Source organism: Numida meleagris, chromosome 24, assembly GCF_002078875.1.
Source record: "Numida meleagris isolate 19003 breed g44 Domestic line chromosome 24, NumMel1.0, whole genome shotgun sequence".
NCBI lineage: Eukaryota > Metazoa > Chordata > Aves > Galliformes > Numididae > Numida > Numida meleagris.
This window is the reverse complement of record NC_034432.1, coordinates 1,545,041-1,554,753: the sequence shown is the minus strand read 5'-3', so window position 1 is coordinate 1,554,753 and position 9,713 is coordinate 1,545,041. Positions and strand designations below refer to the sequence as shown.

Sequence of the window (9,713 nt, the reverse complement as noted above, 5' to 3'; positions counted from 1 at the left end):
GAGAGCAAAGCCCACGGAGCTCAGGATCTGCTGCCTCCCACCCAACGCCACTTAACCATTTTTGCTAGCAGCACGCAGGCAGGTTTTCTGGCTGGAGGAACGCAACACTCCCTCCGTGCTTTGGGTTTTAGCTTTTTTCCCTTGAGGTTTGTTCTTACCCAGTTGTAACACAGAACAACAGCATCATCCGAAGGGCAGCCAAGAAACGCGGCCAAACCCAACGTCTTCCCCATCCCCATGAAATAGGTTCCACGCTCCCATTTCAAATCTAACTCCTATTTTGTGCAATCCGTGCACTTTTAGGTCTTTTTATGTAGGAAAGCTCCCGTGCTGAAAATCAATCTGCAAAAGGTCGAGGGGCAGAGAGGCGCCCGGTGGCTTGAGCAACGCTTTGCACGTGGCGTGAACCAAACAGTGTGGGTTTTGCAGGAAGAAATCACGAAGCTGCAAGCTCCTCCCGGGGCACCCGGGTGCTGTGCTGCACACACCATGAATCATAGGGTCACGGAATACCGCAGGTTGGGAGGGAGGAGGGGGAGGGGACCCCCCCGAGGGGACCCCCCCAGCACCATCAGTGTGGGTTGTGGTTGGGGCTCTTTGCTGCAGATGCACCAGGAAGGTGAGCGCGCTCCCATCGCGCTCCTCTGCTTGAAGGATGCATCACGTCATTTCCCACCTTTCAGAGGAGGAACCAAAACTCGAAGGGAGATTAAAATCATGAAGTGGGCAAATGAGGCCACCCTGCTCACAATGCCCCGAGCTGATGACATTAGCAGGATTCCTGCGGAAGCGGCCGCAATGGGATGAGGTGGATGGATGGAGCTGCTCCTAGGGGACGCGGCGGGGAGGAAACCCGGAGCCATTCCTCCAGTGATGCTGGGATGGGGACAGGGATGGGGACACGGTGCGACCAGGACCAGTGGGCACAGAGCCGGGGCCGCTTCCCACTGCAGCTCCCGGGGATTTCTGCTCTTTCTGCAGGAATTTCTTCCCTAAACAGAGCTTTCCTGCCCTTCCCCGCTGCTTTGTAAACAGTGCTGGCTTTGGGCTGGGCCGAGTGAAAAAAAGCCCAGATGCTGGGAGTGAAAAAAAAATGCCATTTTAAATGGTAATTCTTAAAAAAATAATAAAAAAAAAAACCAACAACAACCAGCAAACCCAGCGCGCTGCAGGTTCCCCACTCTCCGTGCCCACATCCGCTGCGTGCGGGGGTGGCCGCGCTCGGAGCACCCGTCCCCACGCCGCGCCGCTCTGCGATGGCTTTTAGGGTGAGATGGGCACGGAGAGCAGCCTTGCTCAGCCCCGAAACCACACGCTGGAGCCATTTGCTTTGCAAATGTCCTCTCTTAATTAAACACAGCCCTGCTCGCTCCCGGGTGGTTTCCAGGCTGGAATGCGTTCGCTTCCCTTCTTCTCCCCGAGGAGCAGCTGCTCAGCGTCGCACGGAAGCGCTCAGGGCTTTCCCACAGCTCCGCCGCCTTCGGCCCCAATGTTTGGGAGCAGCTTCCTCTTCGGGATGGCTCCCGAGCCGCGGGAATGGGAAAGCAGGGAGGAAAGGGGATGCGCTCAGCACAGAGCTGCGTGTGTGGGCAGAGGAGAAATGGGGGGCCCGAGCACGGGGAGCACCGTGAGCATCCCCAGGGCAGCGCGCACCGCGTGCTGTGGGTGCTCTGTGTTGCTGCGCAGCGAGCAAAAGGTGGAGAGACACGGAGCTTTGCTTCATTCCTGAGGTTTAAAAGGACTTTTCCCCATTTAATAGAGTTTCCCAGCAGCTTTCGTATGGAGTAGCACGAGGCACGATCTGGTGACGGTGGGGATGGGCTGATGCTTGGACCACCCAGAGCCGTCCCCCATAGAGCTCTTAGGGGGCGTGGAGGGGGGATGAAGGGGGTGTGGGGCTGCTCAGGGTGCCCTGGGCATTGGCATTGCCTGGGGAGCACAGGTTCTTTCCAGGGCACTTCCACGCTTTTGGGCTGAGAAAAGCCTGAAATGGGATTTTCCAGAGGTCTGCGTGGTGGCAATCCCATCGCCCCCCACGGTTCACTTTGGTTGTGACAGAGGAGAAACACATTTTCTGCTGAAAAGCAAGGAAACAACTGCGTGGAACTCAGCGCCCCGAGTCCATTGGGCCACACATCCCAACCCAGATGGGGCCGCGCTCTGCAGAGCCCTTGGCAGAGATCGTCCCCAAATCCTCACTTTTTTTTTTTTTTTGCAAAGTTCCCGCAGAGTCGCAGACCTCACAGCACAGAGCTGCTGCCCACCGGGCTCCCATCGCCCAGAGCCGTTCTCCCCGTTCTCCCTTTTATTGCTTTTTTTTCAGAGCACACGTGGGGAAGGGGCTCTCAGTGCCACCGCTGCGTACTCGGTCTGCAACACAGGGTGGGAATTTATTAACACACGTGGGAACTCCTCCGGGTCTTTGCTTGGAAAGAAATGAGACCCTAACCCTGAGCCCACAGCTGGTTTCTGTGGGGTAAGTGGAGGGCAAAAGGAGCAAAAAGGGCAAAAAGAGCAAAAGAAAAAGAGCAAAAAGAGATGAAAGGGGGGAGGAGGGAATAGAAGTGCTGAAAAAGAGAAAAGGAAAAAAGAGAGAAAAGCAAAAAGAGCAAAAAAAGGGGGGGGGGAAGAGCCAAAAAAAAGAGATAAAAGAGATAAGAAAAGAGGGAAAAAAGAAAGAAGAGAGAAAAGCAAAAAGAGGGAAGAAAAGAAAAAAGAGAAAAAGGGAGCAAAAAAATAAAGGAAAAAAAGAGAAAAAAGCAAAAAAGAGCAAAAAGAGGAAAAAGAAAAAAGCAAAAAGCAAAAAGCAAAAAGAGAAGGAAAAATAGAGGGGAAAAAGCAAAAGGCAAAAAGAGAAAAAAAAGAGGAAAAAAAGCAAAAAGAGGAAAAAGAGAGAAAATGAGCAAAAAGTGGGGAAAAAAAACCAAGAGCAAAAAGCAAAAAGAGAAAAAAAAAAGAGAGGGAAAAAAAGAGGAAAAAAAGAGAACTGAGAACAACGAGGGGAAGAGGAGCAGCAAGAAAAAATAGCAGAAAAAAAATGGAGCAAAAAGTGCCCACAGAGAAAAAAGAGGAAAAAAAGGCAAAAAGAGAAAAAAAAAGGCAAAAATAGGAAAAAAAAAAAAGGGGGGAAAAAGAGGAAAAAAAGAGCCGTAAATCATTCACCCCGGGCCGGGGAAGCAGCTCACCTCCTGGCTCCGTCCTGCGGCTCTATGGGGCGGCGGGGGGGATCCGCGCTGCCGGGGGGGCTGTGGGGCGCCGGGACCCCCACCGCGGGGCTTTTGTCGGAGCCGCAGCATCAGCTGGATGGAGATGGCGAGGACCGAGGGCAGCAGAACCGCCGGCAGCCACTGCAGACACCGCGCTGCGGGGCGGGGGGGACGAGTTTCAGAGCGGTCGCATCGTGGCTGGGTTCGGTGTAACGGGGACGGGAGGAGAGGAGCGCGGGGAGAGCACGGGGCCGTGCAGCCAAGGGCACGGACCTGGGGGATTTCAGCGCGTGGGGACGCGAGGAGATGGAGAAAAGGGATTTCCAGGGCGCACCCGATGGGGAACCGCTGGCAGAACCGGGGCGGGATGGGCTGAGCGGGGCTGGGATCTGCTGGGATTGGGGATGATGGGCTCGGAGCACCCCCCCACCACCACCCCCGGTGGATTTTGCGGAGCTGAAGCAATGGGACGGGAGCGCTGGGAGCTCCGATCTGTTGCAGCCACGCAGCCCTGGATGCGGCGAGCGCGGAGCGAAGCTGCCCCCGTGGGACCCGAAATTGCATCCGTGCTGCAGCGCTGCAGGCGCCCAGCAAGCAGGGGATGGAGCAGAGCGACGGGAGCTGACCTGCGGTGCCGGGCCGGCTGGTGGCCGCGGTGACGTTCCTGCCCGTGCTGCTCTGCACGGCCGTGCAGCCCACGGTGCCGTGCCACGGCTCCGCCGGGAGCCAGGTGAGGCTCCAGGTGCTGAGGACACCGCGCTCATCCATGGAGGTGACCGTCACCGGGGTGACATTGCCGTGGTGCCAGCGGACGGTGTCCCAGCCCTCGGGGACGTCGTAGAGGTGGCAGAGCAGGGGGATGGCAGCCGGGGGTGGCTCGTTGAGATCCACATCCACGGGCAGAAAGATGGAGAGGGTGGGCTCGGTGGCATCTGGAGGCAGCGGGGACACCCGTGGGGTGGTGGCAGTGCCACAGCCCCGCAGCACGGAGCTGCGCCCTCGCCCCTCGCCCACTTTGTCCCCGCGATGTCCCTGCGCTCACCTGTGACCACCAACCTGGTGCCGTCCCCAAACTCCAAGGGAGAAGCGTTGGAACCGCAGTAATAAAACCCGGAGTCCTCCCGCTGCACAGCGCTGATGCGCAGGGAAAACGAATCCCCCGCTCTGCTCATCCCCGAGTATTTTCCATCTGAACGTGAGTAATTCGAGCTCCGGTAGATGAAGAGCAAGCTGCTGTCCAGCTGCTCCCGGTACCAATTCACGGACCTGTACCGATCCACATCCCGTTCACTGCCAGTGCTGCAGTTCAGCTCCACCGTGTCCCCGGGGCGGACCCAGAGCTGCGCCGGGCGCTGCTGGATCCACGGCTGCACCAGGGCAGCTCCTATGGGGTGAGCGGGTCTGAGCGTGGGGCAGCCCCACATCTGGGTTTTACCAGGATTTGGCAGCTCGGAGCCCTGTGTGGGCGCTGGCTGCTGCCCCAGAGCACAGCGCTGCCTCGGCCCCGGCACAGATCCTTTGGGAAAAGGGAATTTTGTGGCTCAAAGAGCCCCGCGGGCGCTATGCAGAGCTGCCCTGCCCCGGGCACGAGGTGTCAACCCCATGTGGGGGGCACAGAAAAAGGGACACGGGGAGGGAAGGCAGCGGTGCATGGTGGGGTATGGGTGGGATGGTCGCAACGGATTCAAACCGGAACAGAGATCGCACCGAGAGTCGAAGGGTAAAAGCAAATATTGTGGAGAAATCAACTCCATCAGCAAATGGCATCGATGCGAGCCCCGCAACTGCCCCCCTCCCTCTGCTCAGACCACTCAGCCAACGCCAAGCGCTGCACGGGGAGAAAAGCGGGGCTGGGGCAGCACTTACCGGGCAGCAGCAGCAGGATGACACGGGCCGGGCTGCAGGGCATGCTTGGATGGTGCTGAGCACAGCTGCACAGCCTCAGGCTGCTCTCAGCTCTTGCAGAAAGCTCTGAAAGGGGAAATTTGGGGTGGGACGGGGCCCGGGGCCGAGGAGGAGCCTTCCTGTGCCGCATCCTGCGGCCGAGCTTATGGCCGAGGTGACACTAATGATGGGACGAGGAGCCCGGGTGGCATTTGGGGTCACAAGGAGAGGAGGGGGGGAACGTTGGGAAGGGGACAGAGGCCGGGAAATGAAAGCAGCCACGCAGCCCCGACTCTGCCACCCCCATGCCACGCGCTCGCTGGGGCCACGAGCTCCGCTCTCGTTTGCAAAATGGAACTGAACCCCGGCTCCACGTTGCATGAGGGATTTTGTTGCCCTGCATTCTGTCTTTGCAACCCCCCCCCACTCCCATCCCAGGCCTTCATCCCTGCATTGCTCCCCCCAGCGCAGCCCCGTGGCCACTCCAGGGTTTGGGGCTGGGACTGAGCTCCCTGCACCTGCACCGAGCGTGGCACCCGGATGGGGACACACAGAGCACAGCTCCAACGCTGAGATGGTGCCCATGGGCTGTGCAGGACATCAGGGGACAGGGGGGGACATGGAGGGACCGGGAGGGTGGGGGGGGAGCATGGGCTGCTGGGGGCCATCAGCAGGGTGAGGGCAGCTCGCGTGGGCACTGCGTGGTTCCTGCAGCCGGAGCAGCGCTGCGGTCACGCTCGCCTCGCTCACTTTGCCACCCCCCCCCCTGTTGTTTTGTCACCTTTCTGTTGTTTGTTTGCACGCAGCCCCTGTTGTCGTCATCCCCCACCCTCAGTGCTGCCCTCAGACCGTTGGCTTCGGAGTGTTTTGCCGTCTTTGCTCGACCACAAGAGCAGAGCGTGGCGGGCAGGGCTGGGGGGAGCGAAACTGCCTTGGGTCCTTTGTCCTTTGAACGTCACTTGAAGGTCGCTTTGGTGAGAGCCCGATGCGAGGATGGCTGGGGGGAGTGGGGGTCGGTCCCCAGCAGGGCTTTGGCACCGCAGCGCGCTGTGGTTTGCAGTGCCAGGTGCTGGGGCTGCCTTCTCACCTCACCCTGAGTATTTGGGGGGGAGCAGAGGGTCCTTGAGGGGCCACCTCCAGCTCTGAGCATGGCAGAAATGTTCAAAACCCAAATATCCATGTGTTCACCCCACCTGGGGGTCCCTGGCAGCACCTGGCTTGGGAGCCGCGGTGCGTTCCAGCAAACCCAGAGCAGGATGTGATCCTCACAGGGACACCGTGGTGCTCACAGGGACACTGTGACACTCCTGGAGACACCGCTTCCATGTGGGATCGCCATCGTCCTCTAGGAGACACCGCAACACTCGTGGGGACACCACGAACCTCATGGGGACACTGAGACCCTCACGGGGACACTGAGCCCTTCATGGGGACACCACAGTGCTCATGGGGACACTGAGACCCTCGTGGGGACACTGAGACCCTCGTGGGCACATTCAGACCCACATGGGGACACTGAGTCCCCCATGAAGACACAGTGACTCTTGTGGGGACGTTGATTCCTTTGCGAGACACCATATCCTCATGCGCATGATCCATCCCTTATGGGACATCCAGGCCATGCAGGGACACCACAATCCTAAAAGGGGCACCACCACCCTCCTGGGGACACCGTGGCCCTGAGAGGGAAATAGTGACTCTGATGGGGACGCGGTGTCCACGTGGCCAGGAGGCGTTGCTGCCACGGCCCCGCGCTTTGAGCAGCGCCCCGTCCCGCCGCGCTCTGCAGAAGGGCTGCGCCGCACCGATGGCACCCGGGGGTTCCTCCTGCACAACGGTGCTGGCGACCACGGGGCTCCTGCTGCCGCTGTGCCTGGGTGTGTGCTGGGGACGGGGCCGGGGGGGCTGATGCTAACAAGGCGCTGGGGGCTGGGGCGGGCAGTGACCCCCGCTCAGTCCCCGCAGCGCTGCTGGAGCTGTGGCAGCCGGAGCCTGTCCTCTTCGTGGAACCCGGGGACGCAGTGCGCATCAGATGCATGGCAGATGCTAAAATGGATGGTAGAGGCAAGGTGCTGTGGTACCGGCGCAGCCCTGGAGAGCCGCCCCGACTGCTTCTGACCTGCATAGATGGAAGGCGGGATGGATTCTCCTGTGAGTATCGGACGTACCACGCTGTGCTGCACATCGACGCCGCCCGCCCTGAGGACACCGCTCTGTACCTCTGTGCAAGCTCCATCACCCCCAAGCTGCAGTTTGCCAACGGCACCGTGCTGCTGGTGGGAGGTAGGAGGGGGTGGGGGGACCCCAAGACCCCGTTGGATGCGACCCCCGTGACACCCACTGAATGGGACCCCTCTGTCTGCCCCATCTCACACAGCCCCTCACTTCCTCCCCACCAAAGGGCATCCCCGTGTCCTCCAGTGGGTTGGGACCCCCAGATCCCTCCTTTGGTTGGGACTCTCCATGCTGCCCTCCCTGGATGGGCACCCCCCACATCATCCCACTGGATGAGACCCCTACAGATCCTCACTGAGCATGCCCCTGCAGGTCCCCCATTGCATGTTGTCCACCTTCCACATCCTCCCTGTTGAAATGGAACCTCGTGCCTCCCTCAGTGCTTGTGACCCCCATGTCCCCCCCAAAAAACAGACCCCCCCACTCCCCCTGGCACTATGTAGGGGCCCCTACTGAGCTCCCTTTCTGCAGACAGCTGGAGGACCCACAGCTGGGTGCAGGTTCTGGCCACACACGGGTCCCCCCACTCCCCTCTCAGCACCATCTGTGCTGTGGGTGCTGCGGGTGGCCCCGTCGTCATCTCCTGGACAGGGGGGGAACGACCCCCAGAGATGCTAGGGCTGGGGAATAGCACAGAGCTGCTGCTCAGCCCTGGGAAGCCTGGGGGGCTCTGCAAGGTTCGCTTCAATGCTTCCGGCCCCCACGTCCAGAGGAGCACGGAGCTGCATGAGGCTGCGGGTGAGCACAGGGCCGGGAAGGTGGGGGAAAGGAGAGTGGGGTGACCCCTCTTTGTGGCTCCTTCCAGCTGGGACACATGGGGGGAAATTGAGGCAGTGCGATGCTGGGGTGGGGATCAGAGGAGAGTGATCTGGGGGGGGTCAATGGGGTCGTTGTAGCTGTGGTGGGGGCATGGGGGGAGACAATGGGGTCATTTTGGCGTTGATAGAGGCTGTTGGGAATCCACAGGAGGATACTGGGGGACAATGGTGTCTCTGTGGCAATGATGGGACATGGGCTGGCCCCCAGGTGGATGCCCGCTGCCCATCTCCATGGGAATGGCCGCAGCTGGGACACTGCTGCTGCTGCTCAGCCTCTGGATCGGTGCCCGCTGCCTCATCCCTGCACAGGCAGGTAAGGAGTGGGACAGGGACAGGGGGTGTCCTCCTGCCCCTGCTGTCCTCCACTGTCCTTTGCACCCTTCTGGGGCTGCTCCATCCCACAGTGCCATCCTCAGTTCCCCCCATCCTCAGTTCCCCTCCGTCCCCCACTTCCCCATCACCCCAACCCCGTGCTGGGGCCGTGTTTCTGTCCCATCCTCAGGCCACCAGCCGACGGTCCCAGAGCACCCAGAGCCGCAGGTGGGGGTCCTGGTGGGGGTGGCGGGGTGGACAATGGTGGACAGTGAGGGGATGTGGGGCACAGTGGGGGTCAGTGAGGGGCAATGAAAGGCAATGTGGGGATGTGGGGAACAGTGGGGGGCAATGGGGTGTCAAAGAGGGACAGTGGGTGGCAATGGGGGGGTGTGGGGGACGATGGGGACAATGAGGTATCAATGAGGGGCAATGGGTGGCAAAGAGGGGATGTGGGGGACAATGAGGGACAATGGGGGACAATGGGGGACAATGGGGTGTTGGTGGGTGGATGGTGGGGGATTGTGTGGGGGGACAGTGAGGCCCCTGTGGGGATGGTGGGGGGTGTTGGGGACATTGGTGGATGGAGGTGGCAGTGGAGGGACAGGGGGGTCCTTGTGAGGGGGACATGCTGCCCCCCAGGCGGCTGCACAGCGGGGCCGGGGGGTGTCAGGGGACATGGCGAGGCTGGAGCCGCGGTGACGGTTCCAGTGACGGTGTCGGTGCCACAGGAAGAGCTGCTGTACGCGCACCTCACCCTCGCGGGGCCCACGCCGCCATGACACCACCAGGCCCCACAGACAACACCACCGCGGTGCTGAGGCTTCCCCGACCGCTTTGCCCAGAGTTAAAGAAATAAAAGGGCTTTAAGCTTCAAAACCAGCCTGGGCCACAGCGCGCTGCTCTCGTTCTGTCCCCACACCTCCCGCGAAATGTCCCCACCCCACCGTCCCCATGGCCCCCGCCTTCCGCGACCTCCCGCCGCCAAGGGGGCGCTGTCCGCCCTCCCTCTCTCTCTCTCTCTCTCTCGGCCTACAACTCCCGTCGTGCCCCGCGGCCGCTCCGCCCGCCCCCGCCGCCATGGGGGCCGCCGTCTTCTTCGGGTGCGCGGGCATCGCCTTCGGCCCCGCGCTCGCCCTCGTGCTGCTGACGGTGGCGGCGGAACCGCTGCGGGTCATCATCCTGGTGGCAGGGTGAGAGAGGGCCTGGGGGGGAGCGGCTTTGAGGGGACGCTGGGGGCCCATAGGGCCTATAGGGA

At 60.9% G+C, this 9,713-nt stretch overlaps 3 protein-coding genes across 6 annotated transcripts in view; 2 read left to right on the top strand and 1 right to left on the bottom strand.

Moving 5' to 3' along the window:
* Positions 2,200-5,322, bottom strand: LOC110387884. Its single transcript, XM_021376562.1, has 5 exons — positions 5,073-5,322; positions 4,249-4,590; positions 3,833-4,138; positions 3,186-3,361; positions 2,200-2,370 (listed from the first exon to the last, which is right to left on the bottom strand). The coding sequence occupies exons 1-5, from the start codon at positions 5,239-5,241 to the stop codon at positions 2,320-2,322; spliced, it is 1,044 nt and encodes a 347-aa protein (XP_021232237.1). The 5' UTR covers positions 5,242-5,322; the 3' UTR covers positions 2,200-2,319.
* LOC110387883 lies at positions 6,678-9,412 on the top strand. Of its 3 annotated transcripts, none has more exons than XR_002432741.1 (6): positions 6,690-6,967; positions 7,047-7,373; positions 7,797-8,063; positions 8,292-8,456; positions 8,646-8,683; positions 9,187-9,412. XR_002432741.1 is itself a non-coding variant. In XM_021376561.1 (6 exons), the coding sequence occupies exons 1-6, from the start codon at positions 6,793-6,795 to the stop codon at positions 9,235-9,237; spliced, it is 963 nt and encodes a 320-aa protein (XP_021232236.1). In that variant the 5' UTR covers positions 6,690-6,792; the 3' UTR covers positions 9,238-9,288. The 3 variants fall into 3 exon arrangements, 2 of the variants coding, with proteins under 2 accessions (XP_021232235.1, XP_021232236.1); XM_021376561.1 differs by having other exon boundaries at positions 8,352-8,456; positions 9,187-9,288; XM_021376560.1 differs by having other exon boundaries at positions 6,678-6,967; positions 8,352-8,683.
* APH1A (aph-1 homolog A, gamma-secretase subunit) overlaps positions 9,492-9,713 on the top strand; it is a 4,146-nt gene continuing 3,924 nt past the window's right edge. For both annotated transcript variants that reach the window (XR_002432742.1, XM_021376563.1), the window contains exon 1: positions 9,492-9,648. Coding sequence is in view for 1 of the 2 variants with exons in the window: in XM_021376563.1 (XP_021232238.1) it covers positions 9,536-9,648 (113 nt within the window). In the remaining variant the exon portion in view is untranslated. The remainder of the gene's footprint in view (positions 9,649-9,713) is intronic.